The following is an 18,534-nucleotide window of genomic DNA, read 5'->3' on the forward strand; positions in this document are numbered from 1 at the left end:
TTGGGACCGGTGACCCTATGGGTTTTTTTCCCCAGGCCACAACGAGTCCAGCCGTGGTGTCCCCTTGCTCCAACAATGCTCCATGACGGAGAATTAAAGTCACCAAGGCCTCCGGTCGACTTCGATCTGGGGCAAAAACGAGAGAGAAAGAAAGAGAGAGGGAAGAAGAAGGAGAGAGAAAGACAGAGAGAGGGATGAGAGGCTGGCCGATGGCTGGGTTGGGTGTTGCGCCGGAAAGAGGACTCGCCGGTGGTGGGACTGGCGACTGGGTTTAGGTGGGGGATTTGAATTTTTTTTTTTTTTGCCAATGGGGGATCTGAAAATAAAAAAATAAGTTTTAATTTTTGTGAGATAAAAGACCAAAATGCCCTTCCACGTAAGCGCCACGTCAGCTGCTTTGACGGATCCATAGACGGACATGACGGAATATAGTATTTTGTAAAGTTCGGGGGGCAAAGTGGGAGGAATGAAGTTTCAGGGGGCAAATTGAAAATCGAAGTTACTTTCAGGGGGCATTAGCGCGAATAAGCCATTAAATTATAGGGACGAAGTTGGTGATTCCCCAAAATGACTTTGCAATCGCTTGTATATCCCTGATCAATCTAATACACAATCAATGTGAGACTAAACACACAATTGCACAACCCAAACACAAACTGGAGTATCATAATATGTGAACATTCCATGATTTAAATTATCATATATCAAAAGAGAAAACATCATACCTCAAGAAATAATCAGAAATAAAAGGTCAGGTGTTATTTAAATATCGCATGGACAATCACCAATGAGTTCACCAGGTCCAAAGGGTTTTCTACATGAGCACTGGCCCACAAAAGAATTAGGAAACGATAGCGAGACGAAAAAAGATGACCAGGGCTTTCAGGAAAGCCACTTGAGACCCATCCAAGCAAAATTATAGACAACAAGACCTATGACTATTCTATGTCCTGACAATGCATACCCAATAAGAAGATATCTTCATGGTAGCTTTCAGGAGAGCTTCCTGCAGAACAATCACAAGTATTTACTGTTTCCTCTTCAGCAAAAATCTTCTCTGAATGACAATCAACACTACAAAATGCTTTCTCACCTCTGCAACAAATAAGAGAAAACCTCAGCCTCAAATATAAATGTGGAGTGGAGTAAAAATGGCAAATAGATGTTTGAAACAAACCTGCACATGTAAATTTCTTCTCCTTCCAAGTTCCTCTTGCAGGTGTAACAGCATCTCAAAACTTCACCTGCATGATCATTTGTCAATCCCTCCTGGTACTTAGCCGCTCGAGGTGATTCTATCCCCAATTTTTCTTTATCAAAATTGTTTACATTTGTGTGACATTCCAATATACAGTCACCAAAAATATGAGTTGTCTTACGGTTTGGACCATGAGAAATTATACAGGTATAATCCTCAGAAAGTTCTATCTCTCTTGCAGAGATAGAGGGTATGCATTCATGGGTAGAGCCGATGGGTACTGGAAGTGAACTTGGTTTAACATCCAATGAATTTTCTACTTGCAAACCTCTGCCTAATACTGAAGATGAACTCATTAAAGTTTTATTTTCTGAAGGAAGGCTTTTGAACCTGAAGTTTGGATCATGCATAGAGCCAATTTGTGAGGAACCCCTGGTGGAATCCAGCAAGCATGATGCAATTTTTTCAGATGGTTCAGATTCTAAAGGAAGTCCCACACTCCCAAAGAAAGCATTCACTCTATCTGCTTGGGGATTGAGAGTTGTGGTTCCAGAAAGTGGCCCAATTGTGTAGTTTCTACGTAAAGATTTGGATTTGATGAAATAATCATCTGAATCATAATAATGCTTTGACAAATTAGGGGTGTTAGTTCTCACCTGTGGTCCAAAAATTATATTCTTCCTCTTCGATGAACCAAGAACTTCAGTAGTTGCTTTGGTTTCATCAACAAGTGAATTGACAATGCCGAGGCCTTCTTTACTACAATCCCATTTCTTCCTATTTCCTTTTTGGGATGATGATCTAGCAGACCTAGGACTAAAGGCGTTGCTAAGATTTGAAAAGACTCGGAAATCCAGAGGAAATGTAGGGCTGCTAACTGAGTTAGAATCTGATGAACCTTTGTTACTAAATCCTAAAAAGAACCCAGGAATACTGAAAAGTGAGCTGCTTGTATGTTTCAGGATTAACATACCAGAATCAGCCATTAGATCATCAGGCATAAAGCTTCCACATGCGACATCGACATGTTTATCTTCCCCTTTAATGATCTAAAAACTTCACTCCTCTTGGGAGGAACCAGCAATTCCTTGCTTCACCAATATAAAACCTAATACAAAATTACAAATAGTACAAGACTGTAAATACCAATACTGAAAACAATGAGTGAAGATGCAGGGTGTAAGCAACATTGACCATTCACTTAGCTATACAAATGATTAAGCTTGAGTGCACAATATGAATAATAGGAGGTGGAAATGGTACTTGTATGTACTGATGACTAAAAGAAAAGAAGCAATGAGCAGATAATAATCAGAAAAAGAATTTAGGAGTAGAATTAAATAAAACCAACTGGTATTAGTCAGAAAGAAGAAGGTTACACCATGCGCATGCATCAATACACCAATATAGAAGGCAGAAAAAATCATTCATATATGGCAGATCCAAATAAGAAATTTTGGTGACACATAAATATATGTAAAAGCATGGATTGATGATTAAAATTAAAACTTTTCCAGATAATAACTAATCCAAAAATCCCAGTACAACCTAGAGGATACAGTTCAAAGCCTCAAAGGACACACTCAACTACTCAAGGAGCTTAGAGACCAAAATAAGTGCAGCAATAAAGAACCCATTTCAGCAAAGTATCTTCAATGTCCATTCACAATAATAGTATAATAATAAAATGAGATATGACTAACATATCTTAATTAAGTTAACAGATAACCCTTCGATTTTCCCAAAAAAATCCATAAATTTGTTTTTAAACTGGCAGGGAATGATAAAAGAATTCAAGGGTACCCAATAAATGTAGCAAATGCAGGCTCAAATAGAGTAACCGATTAATCAATCCTTCAAAAGCATCAAAGGGTACCCAATATGATTAAAATATGAATCTTTTGCACAACAGTAAACATCTGAAACATTCAAACCAAAATATGAATCTTTTGCACAACAGTAAATATCAAGACCCAATTTTGAAGTCTAAAAAAAAACCTAAAGCATCAAATGGATCAGTGAGAACAAAATACAGACCTATAGTCCATAGAAAATAGGAAAAAGACAAAAACACGGAAAACCCACCTAGTTTTCTTCTCCGGAAACTTCACTGATGAGGTTGAGAGACCAAAGTCTATAACTTGCCTTCTTCTTTACAATTCATATCCTTTTTCTTTATTGCATGCATTGAAACCCAGAGAAACAGAGGCGCTTCTTCACTGAGGTTTCTGATATGCTTCTCTTTCTCTCTCTCACACGCTGACACGCACATATACATACGAGCGAGTGAGTGACCAAAGCTTACGTATTGTAGGCAGCTTGGTATAAAACTACGTATATTCTCTGAGTTTGGAGTATAGCGATGGCGGCATATTTTTTGTGTAAATATTTACACTAACATCTCTGGCGGTTACCCTTTCAGTCTGTAAGAATAGAGGAACAAATTCAATGATTCTAGGATTTGTCAAAAGACTCAAAATACGTTGTACTTGGAGATTAGAATTTGACAATTTGTATTGACTTAAAAGTTAAAACACAGGAAGATAAACATTCGTAAATTAAAGGATATATCTGTTTTACTTTTAAATTCTTATTAAAAAAAAATTGAATTTAGTGCTAAATATAACCCATTTTTATTTATTTAGATTATCTACTTATCTAGTTATCTTGTTTAACTTATTTTAATCTTAACCGTTTAATACAAATTTAAAGATTTATGTAATTTTATTCACACTACAAATTCATATTATCCTTTGCTATCTTGAATGATAAATATACAACTATAATTAAACATCAAACAAAAATATACAAAGAAAAAACAAACAGAAAATCCAGATCCTTTATTTATACCACTAGTATAAAAGTTTTTTTTATGTACTAAACCGAATGAATGAATTAGTATAAGACCAAACACCTCTAGCTTGGTATTTGTTTTAAAATCAAATTACATAAGGACCTAAATCCTAAACTTTAGATCATTACCAACCTTGTATGGTATGTTAGCTTATTATCATAGTTGTAACCCAATAAGAAAGGGTCATTGAATTTCCCCCAGAAGTTTGATCCCCTCCCCACTGATTAAAAAAGAGAGTTAGCTTATTATCAAAATCCAACTTCATTCCTCTAAATCCTTTCTTTCAAATAGACTCTCAAAAGCTATTTTTCACATTCAAGTTCACATGTAAAAAATAAAACTTGTGCTCAACATGCCCATCGTATTTATTAAACACCCTTTCATTTTATTTTGTCACTTTTCTAAAACTATAAAAAAAAAAAAAAAAAAAAGTAGGAAACTAGCTTTTGGTAGTGTAAGTCATCCCCATCTCAAGAGGTGGTGCCTCCTAATTAAATTAGGGCGGCACCACCATTTTTGAGATATGGGTTATGCACGCTCATATTTTGAAGATGAAGACAAAGTTGATTGACCTTTCATATTTTTATTGTTTCTTAATTTGAGCATTTTTCTTCTATAATCAATTAATCATATTGCAAATAAGTAAACTTTTTTTTTTTGGTCGAATGCAAATAAGTAAACTAATCATTAATTTCGTTAAGCTTTGTGTCCATTGATAAAATTTCTCTTAATAGAAGCTCCAAGTAATGAAATTTGAATAAGGCCAATGCTATTCAGACCACCCTAAATTGCTAAGTTGACCACCCTATTTCAAATTTCCAACTTTACCCTTAAAACAAAAAAATTTCAATTTTGTTCGTTGGGTCATTCGACAGTTATCTACCGAAATATTTATGGTTATTCGACAGTTATCTGCTGAACATTGGTGGATTATTCGGTGGATAACTACCGAATGGAAATGAAAAAGGCATTCGACAGTTATCTGCCGAAATATTTGCATTTATTCGACACTTATCTGCCGAACATTGGTGGATATTTCGGTAGATGACCACCGAATGGATCTGGGTGATTTTATCATGTTTTTGCAATAAAGGGTAAAATAGAAAAAAAATTGAAAAAAATTTATTAGAGTGGTCAACTCAGCACAAAAGGGTGGTTTGCCTAGCCACTCTTTGAATAATCTCTTTAAGAGCAAGGGCAAGAGTTACCTTCCAAATAAAAGAGCAAACCCAACCTAACAAGCCCAAATCTAAGCCCAAGCCCACATAAAACAGTAAAGCTTACCGTTAAGTCCAAGCCCAAATTCCGCAGAGAGAAAAACAATTACGCACCAGGCGCATGGTAGAAGTGACCCTCTTTTATCCCCAATCGTTTACTCTCTGCCTTCTTGTCTTTTTCCTTCCCACATCAGTTTTTCCTGGAAAGAGACGAGTAATTGATTCCAATTCTAAGGAATTTCTAGTTAAAGCTCTTTCAGAAGCTTCAATTTGGCTCACGATCGAAGAAAATTTTGAGAAACCTTTCGATCTTTCTTTCAAGTCTGTAAAAACTTGTCCTTTGAGGTAAGAATTGGGGGCTTCATTTTTTTCATTTTTTAATTGAACTCTAGGAATTAGATTTGAGCTTAGGAATTTTCGGAATATGAATCATGGGTTTCTTGTTCGTGATACTTTTCATGAGTTTAGAAAGATAAATTTGGTAACTTTTAACTAAAAAGCTAAGGGGGTTTGCTTATCAGTTCATTGACTTAAGGGTATTGATTTCTCTTACCATGATTTTGATTGAAATATGGGTTCTTTTTAGAAAGATATTCGTGGGGGTTTTGCTGTTTAGGTAATTTGATTAAAACAAAATGCTGATTTTGAACTAGTTTTAGTTTTTTTTTTTTTTTTATATAAGTTGTAGATGATGATGATGATGATAACAAAGATTCATGGGCTCGGCTAATTTGGGTTTTTAGTTATGAAGGAGAAGTTGCTGATTGGAGTAAGAAACTAGGGTGAAAAGGAGTAATGGGTATTGGATGTTTTTGGAGTTTGATCCTATAGAAATAGAGAAACTAGTGGTTTGGAACTAGTAATCTTACAGGTGTATCTTTCTGTTGTGGGTTTCTTGTTAATCTTGAGTTCGTGCTGAAATGGATGACACCGAAGATGACGCAAGGTATCCTCCAAACTTGTATGGTGCGAATCACCAGCAGGGTTATGGTTCTTCACAACGCCAAAAGCTTCCTGTTCGAAGTGGTCCATATTCTAGGCCAGTTGGTAGTCACTATATTGATGATGAGGAGGAGGATGAGGATGAGGAGGATGAAGAGTTGGGTGAGGAAGAACAAGACAACAATGGTCAAAATGGTTATCCTTCTGTTCACAAAGATGTTGGTGATGACAACGATGAAGAGGATGATGAGGATGAAGAGGATGAGGATGAAGAAGATGATAATAAGAGCAAAAATTATAATAGGAGGGTTGATGATGTTGATTTGCAAAGGCACCCCAAGAAGCGGAAGTTGAAGAGTTTGATTTCGAGTTATGAATTTGCTCCTCGTGTACCAGCTCCATCAGCTGCAGCACCCTCTGCCCCAAGACAATCATTTGGTGGCCGGAATTCACTTACAGATTGGACTGAACATGAGACACTTGTTTTACTAGATGCTTGGGGTGACCGGTTTCTTCAACGTGGGAAAAAGAGTCTTCGCTCTGAGGAGTGGCAAGCAGTTGCGGAGAAGGTGTCAGAGGTGTCAAAGATTGAAAGGACAGACACACAGTGTCGTAATCGTTTGGATACCTTGAAGAAGAAGTACAAAAAGGAGAAGGCCAAGTTCGCAGAGACTGGTGGTGCCACTAGCAAGTGGGTTTATTTCAAAAAGATGGATATGTTAATGTCTTCGCCACAACAGCAAGCTGGCCTCTCTTGTGGTTTGGACTCAGGAGAGTATGTTTTCATGAACCCTAGAGTGTATTTGAATCGTGCAAATGGGTTGGATGAGATGAGGGATAGTCCAGGGAATTCAGAATCTGCTGAGGGAGTGGAGGATGATTCAGATGGGCTGCCACCCAAGAAGAGAAGGTTTGGAAGGGACAATGATGAGCGGTCTTCCTTTAGATTGCTTGCTGACTCTATTCAGAAATTCAGTGAGATATATGAGAAGATTGAAAATAGTAAAAGGCAGCAGATGGTAGAACTAGAGAAGATGAGGATGGATTTCCATAGGGACTTGGAAATGCAGAAAAGGCAGATTATGGAGAGAGCGCAGGCCGAGATTGCGAAGATGCAGCAGGGTGATGACGAGGAGAATGATGTCTCTGCTGAAAATGCTAGTGGGTGATATTAGCATCTATATGTAATTTTAATTAGTTCTGTTAACTGCTAGCTGTTGTTGTAACAATTAGGGGCTTTTTACCCTTTTTATTTATTGTGAGGAAATAAGTTGATGTTGTATCAGATATGGTATAAGAAATAAGAAAATTCGAATTACTACTCAAAATGCCATTAACACTCTTTCATCTCTGTTGCATGTTGCTTGTATTATATTTATCTACTCGTTTGCTAGTCATGTATTTCTACATTGATTGCCCTATCCAGCATTTTGAGCTGGAAAAAGATGTTTTAAGTTTTTGAGCAGGTTCATTCCTGACTGTATTTTGGCACCTCTAAAAGTAATTTACAATTAGAGTGACGCTATTGTCACTATCAATCTATTCATTCCATCCTTTATTTAAAAATATAATTACAACTTTATCCTCCTATAACATTACTTAAAATGACATGAAGATTTTAAAAGAAGATATAAGACTACTACCAGTCTACCATTGATGGCAGCGGCACTGCCATCAGCTGTAGATTGGGGTGGTGCACCCATAGCGTACCCATGGGGTGCATTGAAAGCTAGTGCATTATAAAAAATGAGTGGTGAATGAACAATTGAGATTCATCAGGGGGCGGACATACATGGTTTAAGTTATGAGTCATCAAAATTCCAATTGGATACATTACAACGTAACATAATCAATTATGCCTTGCAGTGGTGAATCCCTTTCATATTACTAGATTAGAAGCTACTGCATTTCAGCACTAAATTTGTGTCTCTTGAACAAGTTACATGAGGCAGTGCAGATTATGTAGTCGAAGAGCAACCCTCATTCAAATCATATGTACAAAGGTGACATTCGAATGGGATTTTCTATTATCACTTCTCAGGGAGTGGTAGACTGGTAGCCCTTCACTTTTCCCAGTTTCCATTTAATATGAAATTCTCCATTCCTCAACACTTTGTCTTCGTAATGACCAGTGCTTTCCTGGTACTTTTTTTTGGGTCAAATCCCAAACATGACAATACTTGAAATTTTGTCCCTTAAGAGGGTGTATAACCTGCAGAAGAATCAGTCACTTCATGAGACAGTTAAGCATATAGCAGCAGGTCTATGCCAGCAAGACTAAATATTTGATTACTATGAAATAATGCATATCAATCATAAAGCTCAAATTCAATTAAGAAAACCATTGTCATACAAATATTAGTCCAGATGGTCTATCATAACTAACAATTATGGATATGGTCTTTGTGAAACAGAGGAGCTTATTAATTACAAATAAACAAGAATACATTTAGTCCTATTGATTAATAATCAGTAATCACTTTATATGGCAATAAATTGCTATTCTAGGATACAATCGCATGTTCACATCACTTTACAGTTCTACTGGAGTATGTGCCTGTGCGGACACTAAAGAGCCATCAACACCAAAGGAAACTAGACAGTGATACAGGACTACCCCCCATAAGTATATATCAATAGATATAGCATTATTTGATTTGTGTTTCTTTCTTATAAGAAAATTCTTCAACCGTGTTAAATACGAAACAATCATTAAAACCGTGGAATGGATATGTAGTGTAAAAGAGCCTCAACATTAAATTATAAAATTCACAAACAAGTACAAGAAGAGAAACTATATCATACCAGATCCCTTTGAGGAAGTCTTATGAACATCATCAACCTTGCCAACTGCCTCAAGTATTGATGAGTAAGTGATGACATCATATTCAAAACCTTTTGAATTCATCTCCTTCATTAGCCTTGCAGCCTCTTCAAGCATACCAGCTCGACTGAGACAACCAAGAATAGTGTTATAAGAAACTACATCTGGTTCAATCTTAGAATGCTTCATCTTTGAAAACATTTCCAAAGCCCGCTTTGGGCCACCATTCCTAGCCAAGCCATTCAACAGAATATTATGCGAGTTTATGTCTGGAACACAACCATTTTCTTCCATCATTTTATGCAAGGAATGTGCTTCATCTATCATACCAGCCCTCACCATGCCTGACATGAGCGCATTATAAGCATATACATCTGGATTGCATCCGAGTTTCTTCATCTCGTTAAAAAGATCCACAGCTTCATCAAGACGCCCACATTTTCCGAAATGTTTAATCATCACAGCATATACCCTAGCACTAGAACGTCCACAGTTTTCTTTCAATTCTTGAAATAACTCATTTGCAGCTTCGTACCTCTTTGCTTTTCCAAGACTGTTGATCAGGCTGCAATAGGCAGCTGGACAAGGGGGGAAACCCTTTTCATCCATCTCCTCAAGAAGCAACAAAGCTTTCTCAACTCTATTGGTTTTGCAAAAACCATCAATAAGAATTGAATAGGTAAACGAGCTGGGAGCAACACCATTCGCTTTCATCGTCTCAAACCATGAAGCAGCCTCAGAAGTTGGAGCTTTGGAATCAAATAAAGATTTAATTATAGTGTTATATGTAACAACATTAGGTATGCAATGTAAAGACTCCATCTCATTGAAAAGCTTAATAGCATGTTCTATACGACCTTCCTTTCCCAAAATGTTTATCAAATTGTTCATGAGCACAACATCAGGCTCACAACCCTCCTTCAGAAGGTTTTTGTATATAGCATAAGCATCGTCAACCCTCCCAGCTTTCCCAAGCCCCTTTATCAATTCAGTGTAAGTATAAACAGTAGGCGGACACCCTTTCTCTTTCATCTCCTGGACTACACTTAAAGCTTTCTCAACCTCTCCCAACTTGAAAAAAATTGCCAACAGGGTAGTATAAATCTTTGCAGTTGGATGTAAACCATTCTCCTTCATCTCATCAAACAACCTAATGGCAGAATCATCACGACCCAATTTCCCAAATGCTGATATTAGTGCACTGTATGTCACTGTGTCTGGGAAACAATTACTCTCATTAGACATCTCATTATAGAGTTCATGGACCTTTTCATGATGACCTTCTTGCATGAGCATTATGATCATGGAGTTGTAACTGTTGGCCGTTGGCTTGCACTTGTGCCCTTTGACCTGGTAGAAGACAGATAGTGCTTTATTAACCATCTTAGCCCTGCCCAAAATTCTTATGATTTCAGATAATTCAGCCGGATCAATAACGCATGTACTTCTAACCATTTCTTGGATGGTTTTCCACATTTCACCAACCATACCAGCCTCGTCCAGGCAACGGATCAACGCCATGTACGTGATCGAATCATGTTCGAAATTCCTCCTCTTCCCAGCCCACTTGAAAAACTGAATCTTGACAATGACCTCAACATCAATCTTGAGAACGGCGAGAACCAATCGATGATCCACTCTCAGCTTCAGAACTTCCAGTGCCTTTTCTGCATCAGGTCCCCACTTGAAAATCTTCAAAATCCTTGTGAACCTCTCATCCAATGTCCTAACTGATGGGTCCTTCCTTGACATATTTCTACTCATGGGAAAGTCTTGCTTTTCGCCAGATAAACCGGGCAACCGAAACATTTTAACTATCTCATTTTCTGCTAAGCCACAACATAACAATCAGACTCACAAAAATGCCACTCTATTCAAAACCATGCTTATACCAAGGAAAACAAAAGACTTCATACAAAACCCAGTTGTAAAAATTGAATATGAAACAACTGCTGCACATATTTATGTTGGAATTGAGGCATGGGATAATGAAGCTTACCTGTTTGATTAAGTCTCGCACAGAGATGAGGCAAGGTTGATATTGATCGGTTTAAAGCAGACGACTTGGCAATCAATTTGGCCATCAGCCACATGGGTTTTGACCGAAATTACACCTCCAGGTTGCAAATTCTACTCGTACTTAACAGGTGAAATCGTATGGATAATTGTCTGTTGCGGGATTCAAATGCAAAATGCTGCGAGAGAAGCATACCCAACACTGTTTCGAGTCTGTTAGCTTCCGAGTACAGTTCACGACGTTGTCGTTTCAGTTTGGAAGAGAGAGAGAGAGAGATAGAGAGAGAGAGCACCAGGCAACAACTACTGTCGTTGCCACTGCCAACTACTGTCGTTGCCACTGTCAACTACTGTCGTATACAAGTGACAAATTGTATTGAGTTTCAATTTTGGGCCCAAAATAGTTTCTCTCGCAACATGTTTTGTACCTTCACTAACTTGCTAGCTTAACAAGTGAAGATATAAACCCAAACTAATTCACCAGATTGTTAGCTTAACACGTCACTCGCCTTTTTTATCTGATTCAAGCTGTGGTGTTGAGTTTTAATCTTCTCCTAAGTTGTGATCCGAACATCTTTTCGGCTTAAACAACAGTTGTCATGTCAACTCCATGTCAAAGACAAGTTCCTAGTCCTATGATCGATCCACCTCATTGTCAGGGCAAGAAGTTCTTCCACGAGGCATGTCCAATTTCAAGAACTTCTTCTATGGGATTCCTGATTATGACACGCATGAATTTCCAATTTTTGGGTTATTTATTTGGGCTTCCATCCCCCATTGAGTTCCAATTTTCAGAACTCCACTCACTTCGTTATTGGTGAATAAAGTGCTCGATCATTTACCCGCTGGAAAACATGGCCTATCAAGCAATGCTGCAATGGTGAAAGAAACGAAAGCCTCTGGTACCATGCTTTAGAAAATGGTCTATCAACACATTGGCATAGCAAATGGTCCTATGCTAACAACATATTTAGCTTCAACGTCCATGAGAAAATGCAAGTAAAATTGAAAACAAATAGAGAAACCTTCCAAATTAATAATTTGAGAGATAAGATTCAAGGCATAAGAAAAAGAAAGCAAAGACTGACATAAAGAAGAGTTGCAAAAGGAAAATGTTCATCTCTTTCCCAACACAGAGGAAAATAAGACCAAGGGTACATTTCTCTCGGAAACCCTTAAAAAAAATCTGGATTCTAGAGACCAACTGACTGTAATAATAACTAAACCGACTGACTGACAGACAGACCACAGCACAGAAACGGCTTTACAGACTCCTAAAAAAAGTATATCATCATCAAACACACCACGGGCCTCTCCCTCTTCCCTCAGTCCAAATTGTGTGTAAAGGCTCAACTGGAAAAATGTTCTTTTCTTATGCTTAGGAATCAAATCCAGCCACCAAAATCATAAAGAAGACAAATTACTCTACAGAATTACGCGGAACTTTGGGGAGGCTCTGGCTTGTCGGTTTCCATTGGTTCTGCAGAAGCTTGTGGAGCCTCGTTGCTGCCCTCAGCAGCACTCTCATTGCCGCCGGCATGGGCATTGGCATTGGCATCCCCACTCTGAGGTTGCTCACTTGCTTGAGGAGGTGGGGTGGTTGGTTGAGGTTCAGGAGTAGCTGGCTTGGCTGGTGCTGGTTTTGGTTTCGTCATTATAGGTCTACAAAACCTGTCCGTACAAATACATTAGAAAAGATTACTAAAGAGTTAGTAATCTAAATAGCAATGACTAGCGGTAAACAATCAAACTAAATAGCAACGTTCCAATCATGATTTTACGAATAAGCGATGATGCCAGACAACCACTTAGTATAAATAATCTCTCAAACTAGTCGGTTAACCAAAGAAAACCAGTTCACCCAAAATTTCTTCCAACATTAAATGCAGATAAGGTACCTGTCAAGTGCTTCAGCCTTCCGTCTCACATCAGCAGACAAGAGTACTGGGGTAGCAAATTTTGGGAGTGAATCCTGCTGCTGCTTTTTCTCTCTCAACCAAGCCTCAGCTTCGACACACTCATTTAAGACCTATACAACATTAAGAGGAATACTGTGAGTTAGGAAGAGATTGGATCGGGGGAAGAGCTCATCAAGTCCAAGTCCATTACCTTCTGTTTATCAGAAATATCAATGTGCTCGAATTTTGGATCAGTTGACATTGCAGCTTCTCTGTAGCTATTAATACAGTAAACAAGTTGATCAATCACACTTCCCCTCTCCATGTGCTCCTTGTATCGCTCTTCAATGGGGTCACCTTGCTGCAATGTGATAGGTCAACATCAAACTTGTAGCTCAAACAATGAAAAACAGTAAAATCATATTCTTTAAGATTGCTACCCATTATTTAACAAAGGGATATAGACCAAACAGAGAAGAGCACCAGGAATCATTAGAAGAACAGAATCCTCACCTTCTTAAGTTCCTCGAGCTTGGCAATGTAAACACCCTTGGTTTCATCTTCACCATCTTCATACAGCCAGTCTTCCACCTCCTGGAGTTTAGCAATAAATGCTTCCCTCTCTGAGTCTGTGACAAATTCCTGAAGCTTGTCACTGAGCTGGAGGCACAAAAGAGAAACTTGGGTTAGAAAAGAGAAATTTAATATAAGAACAAAATATGCCATGAACATAAGACAAAATATACCTTGTTTCTCATGTCATAAACATATGCTTCAACAGCATTTTTCTTGTCTTTTGTTTCTTCCATAACACGATCTTGTAAAGCCATGTCGAACTCCTTTTCTATTGCCTTCTGCACATCATCTGCAGCCATTCCTCCATAAACTAACTCTACCACAGGAATGTTTGTTTTCTTTACCTTTCTCTTCGGAGCATCAGCCTACATCACAAAAACTAAGTCAACAAGGGGTAGCCAACTACAGAAATAGAACCAGATAAACTAGTAATACATTTAATCATTCCAAAACATTATTTTCTAGGATCATCCAATAACATTTGACACAGACAATAATGCCTCCTCAGCAGTGAAATTAAACACAGATTGCAGATGGACAGAAAGAACACAAAGACTGTGTGCAAGTACAACCTACTTTGACACAGAAATCAAATGCATTCTCAGTAATTAACATTAAATGCAGATTGCACATAATGCATGACCTAATTAAATTAGGTCATTCATCCCCTTAGTCCACATAATAGTTCACTCAAACCCAAATAACTAAACTCTATTGCCTAAATCCCATTGTATACAAGGTTATTCCCCTCCCCCCAAGTTGAGACCAAGGTGAAACAACAAATAACTAACGGGAAACCCACATATGAAAAAAAGAGAAGACTACTGACCTTGGTATCTGTTTCCATCTGCACAGGCTTATCTCCTGACTCAGGAACACCATTTTCAGCGCCTGAAGCATCAGCAGTGCCCTTATCATCTTGCATGTTCACATCAGTCTCATTGGTAGATGAGGGGGCATCATCAGTCTCCATCTTAGTAGCCTCCTTTGGTTGCTCTTTTGTAACAGGAACCTCAACTTCTTCCTCTTCCAAAAGCTACAATAAATGCCAAGAAAAACCAAGCAGTATTAAAAAAATAAAAAAATCAACCAGACAGTTAGAACTAAGAAGCACAAGATGCTTTAACAAACTTACGGTCGCCGACTCCACAGACACAATCCCATGCAGATTCAGGCGAGCTTTGACCTTTAGTTTTGCCCGCTCGCTCTTAGTAGATTGGAAAGGACCAATCTGCATATGTACAGTGTAGTGAAATGTCAATAAAAACTTGACCAATAACCTAGCCTTAAGACAAAATTAGAGCATGCATAAGAGTTAATATTACAAGTTGACCACTCACCGTATATGTACTGATCTTTGCAGGTGCCTGCAAATCACTAAGATCGGCATACTGTACATCAACTGAAAACGTGCCTGATCTGTAAAATGTAAGAGCCTTGATACTTGGAAAAGGATTTCCTTTAGGGAAAACGAGAGTACTTTGGTGATTATCAGCTGCTGCTCCATTCTGGGCATCTGGGCCAGTACCTTTCCACGACAAAGAAATCGAAAATGGGAAGCTCTCATTCACCTTCAGATTAAAGTGCAAGAGTACATCAGCTTAACACTTAATTAAGTAGGCAATATACAGAATCAACTAATGGAAACAAGAACAAAGATTTAACAAAGTAAGAGTCAAATTATACAGGGAATAAAATTCACCTGAAACTCTCGGACTTTGAAAGTTGGACTAAGCATTGCACATTGCAAGGCACAACCCCTGGAAACACACTCACTTGCATTCATAGTTCGCCTAGGCTCCTTTTTGAAGAACTCTGTCAATATCTTGATTATAGCAGGAACACGAGAGCCTGAACCAACAACCTCAACTGTGTGAACATTCTCTAGTGTAAGACCTGCTTCAGCAAGGGCCTTCTCCAAAGGTCTCTTCACACGTTCCAAAATAGGGACACTAATTTGTTCAAATTCATCCCGCTTAATAAATCCCCTAACATCTTTCTCATCCATTAAACACTCTATATTCAAAGGAGCCTCAGGATTTGCACTCAGCACCTTCTTCAACTTCTCACAAGCAGCCCTGAGCCGAAGGCAGGCCCTTGCATTCTGGTGAACATCAATCTTGTACTCTTCCTTAAATTTGGCTGCAAAGTGGTTGAATAGTACTTCATCAAAATCCCTACCACCCAGAGACTGGTCAAATGAATGAGCAAGAATTTTCAGCTGGCCCTTCTTATAGCCAGCAATGCAAACTTGCATGCTAGCATGTCCAATATCAACAAAGGCAACATTCAATTGGTCATTTTCTGGTAAATCTGTCTTGTAAATACCATAAGCCAAAGCAGTCGCTGTAGTTTCATGAAACAAGCGAAGAGGGTGCAAGCCAGCAATTACGGCCGCATCCAATACAGCTCTTCTTTGAAGATCAGTGAAATAAACCGGAATTCCAATACAGCAATCTACAACAGCTGCATTAAGATTCTTCTCAGCTATACCTTTCAAATCAGAGAACACCATTCCCAGAACTTGGGTAGGTGTGAATGTCCTTGATTCTCCCAAATAACGGGCATGAATCAACGGATACCCATCTGGCCCTTCAGCAACAGCATAAGGCAATGACTTGATATCCCTTTGCAACACAGGATCAGAGAATTTCCGGCCAATCAAACGTTTAATCTGAGATATTGTGTTCTTAGGGTTCATCATAGATGAAGCAGCCCCTGCTGTCCCAATGAAGCGCTGCTTGTCACCGAAACAAACAACAGCCGGGGTTTCACGCTTGGACTCATCATTGAGCACGACATCAATACCTCTTTGCCTTGCCACAGCCACAATGCTGGTCTCATTGCCAAAATCAAATCCCACTACGCTCATCCTTGCAAAGTTATAAATCTGGAAAACAAACAAGAACCCACATTCAGTACACAGCTGAATTTTCAAACAAGTAAAAACTAAAGCTAACTGTTATATAATAACACCACCTCACTCAAAGCAAGCCGAAATCTACCAAAGTGATTGAATCATATAAAAACAAAATGCAACAAGTTTAATAGATTTCTTCACCATCGTCGCAGTGATTACAATATCAGAAACCAACGACATAGCAGGAAGAGAAAACAAAAACAAAAGAATAAAAAGCAGACTTTACACCTCTCCTCAGAATATTCAAACTACACAAAAAAGTTAATCAAACGCAATAGAAAAATCAAACCCACATTAATTACACAATGAACCTACAAATCCTCCACATAATTAAATGCACAAGCATAAGTATAACACAATCACAAAACAATTATCTGCTTATTATCATCATCTCAAATTAAGCTAATCGTATTGACCAACAACTAGCTCCAAAAACAAAAAAACACATAAATACAAAAATTCAACCGAAAAATTGAATCGAACTAGAAGAGCAAGCAGTTGTACAGTCAAACACATAAACAGCAACGTAGGCAAAACCCTGCAGTAAAATGTTCAAACCCTGAACCAGTATCTAACAGATCTAAGAGAGGCTATGTGAGAGAGAGATCTGAGTCTGATCTGATGCAAGAGCTAGGGTTTGGGGGAGCGTACCTGTTGGGAGCGATGCACAGAGACTGTGAGGTCGCGAAGAGTTTGGGAGTTTCTGGAGCTCTCTCTAAAACTCTTCGAAACGCTTTTACGAAGAAACAGAGAGAGAGGGTTGCGAGAGCAGGAGAGGGTTGTTCTACTTCTTAACAACAGACCTAAGGGCTTTGGTGGGCTTCTGTGGAATTTTCTCTTTTTTATAATTCTTTTTGGGGATGGATTTTATAGGGAGGTGGGAAGAGAATGGTCCTAGAGGTGTCTAGACTCTAGAGAGATACTTTCCTTCTAGAAACATCTTTGCAACACTTCGGAGAGAGATACTAGGACTTCTCAACTTTGAAGCGGCTTGAAAAATAAAATAAAAAAACTAGTTTCTTTTTGCTTGTGGTTTGGGTTTGGTTTACGGGCCTATTACTAGTAGGGTTTTTGGTCCACTTGAGGCTGATGGAATGGGCTTTCTTATGACCCAAAAAATAATGTGGCCTTGGTGACTTTAAGCTCTTTTCTTGTCGTACGGTCGTACCATCTCTTTCTCAATTTGCCCACCTTCATGTTTTCTTGTAGCAAATTTCCGTTTTACGGTTTTACCTTTAAAATCGAATTTTTCTTTAAAATTCACCCTTCCACGTGAGCTCCTCTCTCCGAACCTCCCCCGCTGATAGATAGAAGAGAGTAAAGTGTTAGCGGGGTGCTTTCTTAGGAATCACTTCCGCGTGTTTCTAGAATTCAAAAGCACTTTTAACTTTTTTTTTCCAAATGCTTAGTTATTGGGTTGGTTGGTGGCAGCTATGGCGGGTCGACGACGGGTCAGTGGCGGGTTCGGACGGGTTGATGCCCACTCCTAATAGGTTTAGTAAGATAAGTTAGTTTAAGGCTTATTCACGCAAATACCTTATTAAACTAACTTTCATTATTATTTTACTCACTTAAAGTTAAATTTTCCCACCTTACCCCTTGATCTTTACAAATCACTTTCATAAGCCAAGTTTCGTCAGCTCCGTCCATAAGTTCGTTAAAAAATCTGACATGGCGCCTATGTGGATGAGCATTCTAGTAATTTACTGGCGGATATAGGTGAATGAGACTGACACTATGATTGGGCGCCACGTCAAATTAAGAAATAACTAAGAAAATTAAATTAAGAAACAAACCAAATGAAAAAATAAAACTCAAAACAAATGAATAATCATATGGGTCCCCCTGGAAACTTGTTTCCAACCAAACATGACTCTCAAACATTTAATGTGATATATTCAATACCACATTCAAGACCCCAATTTCTCAATTCCCACCAAAATTCACATATTCATTAAAAGCAAGTTCCTTCAATACCTAGCTGAAAAACTCCCCAAATTCAAACCAAAATCAAACATGACCCATAATGAATATGTAGAATTCAGACTTAGTAATTATCAAGGTGCGAGAAGCTTCAACAAATACAATC

General features: G+C 38.4%; 4 protein-coding genes across 5 annotated transcripts; 1 reads left to right on the top strand and 3 right to left on the bottom strand.

The window, feature by feature from the left end:
• Positions 1-734: 734 nt before the first annotated feature.
• LOC147287190 (FCS-Like Zinc finger 10) lies at positions 735-3,445 on the bottom strand. Of its 2 annotated transcripts, XM_086241304.1 has the most exons (3): positions 3,284-3,445; positions 1,178-2,306; positions 735-1,095 (listed from the first exon to the last, which is right to left on the bottom strand). In XM_086241304.1, the coding sequence occupies exons 2-3, from the start codon at positions 2,197-2,199 to the stop codon at positions 939-941; spliced, it is 1,179 nt and encodes a 392-aa protein (XP_086097430.1). In that variant the 5' UTR covers positions 2,200-2,306; positions 3,284-3,445; the 3' UTR covers positions 735-938. The 2 variants fall into 2 exon arrangements, with proteins under 2 accessions (XP_086097430.1, XP_086097431.1); XM_086241305.1 differs by lacking the exon at positions 3,284-3,445 and having other exon boundaries at positions 1,178-2,472.
• Positions 3,446-5,413: 1,968 nt separating this feature from the next.
• Positions 5,414-7,493, top strand: LOC147287191 (uncharacterized). Its single transcript, XM_086240626.1, has one exon. The coding sequence runs from the start codon at positions 6,190-6,192 to the stop codon at positions 7,378-7,380; it is 1,191 nt and encodes a 396-aa protein (XP_086096752.1). The 5' UTR covers positions 5,414-6,189; the 3' UTR covers positions 7,381-7,493.
• A 391-nt stretch (positions 7,494-7,884) lies between these two features.
• On the bottom strand, positions 7,885-11,449 carry LOC147287192 (Pentatricopeptide repeat (PPR-like) superfamily protein). Its single transcript, XM_086241739.1, has 3 exons — positions 11,035-11,449; positions 9,017-10,861; positions 7,885-8,423 (listed from the first exon to the last, which is right to left on the bottom strand). The coding sequence occupies exons 1-3, from the start codon at positions 11,126-11,128 to the stop codon at positions 8,407-8,409; spliced, it is 1,956 nt and encodes a 651-aa protein (XP_086097865.1). The 5' UTR covers positions 11,129-11,449; the 3' UTR covers positions 7,885-8,406.
• A 607-nt stretch (positions 11,450-12,056) lies between these two features.
• Positions 12,057-17,318, bottom strand: LOC147287193 (heat shock 70 kDa protein 14-like). The gene is made up of 10 exons (XM_086240459.1): positions 17,097-17,318; positions 15,228-16,415; positions 14,866-15,096; positions 14,661-14,756; positions 14,355-14,561; positions 13,696-13,890; positions 13,463-13,609; positions 13,161-13,310; positions 12,950-13,080; positions 12,057-12,722 (listed from the first exon to the last, which is right to left on the bottom strand). The coding sequence occupies exons 2-10, from the start codon at positions 16,395-16,397 to the stop codon at positions 12,485-12,487; spliced, it is 2,565 nt and encodes an 854-aa protein (XP_086096585.1). The 5' UTR covers positions 16,398-16,415; positions 17,097-17,318; the 3' UTR covers positions 12,057-12,484.
• Between the last annotated feature and the right edge of the window lie 1,216 nt (positions 17,319-18,534).

The sequence above is a fragment of the Dryas octopetala genome, chromosome 4 (genome assembly GCF_963921425.1).
Source record: "Dryas octopetala chromosome 4, drDryOcto1.1, whole genome shotgun sequence".
NCBI lineage: Eukaryota > Viridiplantae > Streptophyta > Magnoliopsida > Rosales > Rosaceae > Dryas > Dryas octopetala.

What these genes read in the sequence shown, in the direction of transcription:
- LOC147287190 (XM_086241304.1), bottom strand. Translation starts at nt 2,199, where the DNA reads ATGCCTGATGATCTAATGGCTGATTCTGGTATGTTAATCCTGAAACAT. An exon ending in GAAGAAATTTACATGTGCAG is followed by an intron (nt 1,096 to 1,177) that starts GTTTGTTTCAAA and finishes TATTTGTTGCAG; the next exon opens with AGGTGAGAAAGCATTTTGTA.
- LOC147287191 (XM_086240626.1), top strand. Translation starts at nt 6,190, where the DNA reads ATGGATGACACCGAAGATGACGCAAGGTATCCTCCAAACTTGTATGGT.
- LOC147287192 (XM_086241739.1), bottom strand. Translation starts at nt 11,128, where the DNA reads ATGTGGCTGATGGCCAAATTGATTGCCAAGTCGTCTGCTTTAAACCGA. An exon ending in TGCGAGACTTAATCAAACAG is followed by an intron (nt 10,862 to 11,034) that starts GTAAGCTTCATT and finishes GTGGCTTAGCAG; the next exon opens with AAAATGAGATAGTTAAAATG.
- LOC147287193 (XM_086240459.1), bottom strand. Translation starts at nt 16,397, where the DNA reads ATGAGCGTAGTGGGATTTGATTTTGGCAATGAGACCAGCATTGTGGCT. An exon ending in AGCTCGAGGAACTTAAGAAG is followed by an intron (nt 13,311 to 13,462) that starts GTGAGGATTCTG and finishes ATCACATTGCAG; the next exon opens with CAAGGTGACCCCATTGAAGA. An exon ending in AAGGCTGAAGCACTTGACAG is followed by an intron (nt 12,723 to 12,949) that starts GTACCTTATCTG and finishes TTGTACGGACAG; the next exon opens with GTTTTGTAGACCTATAATGA.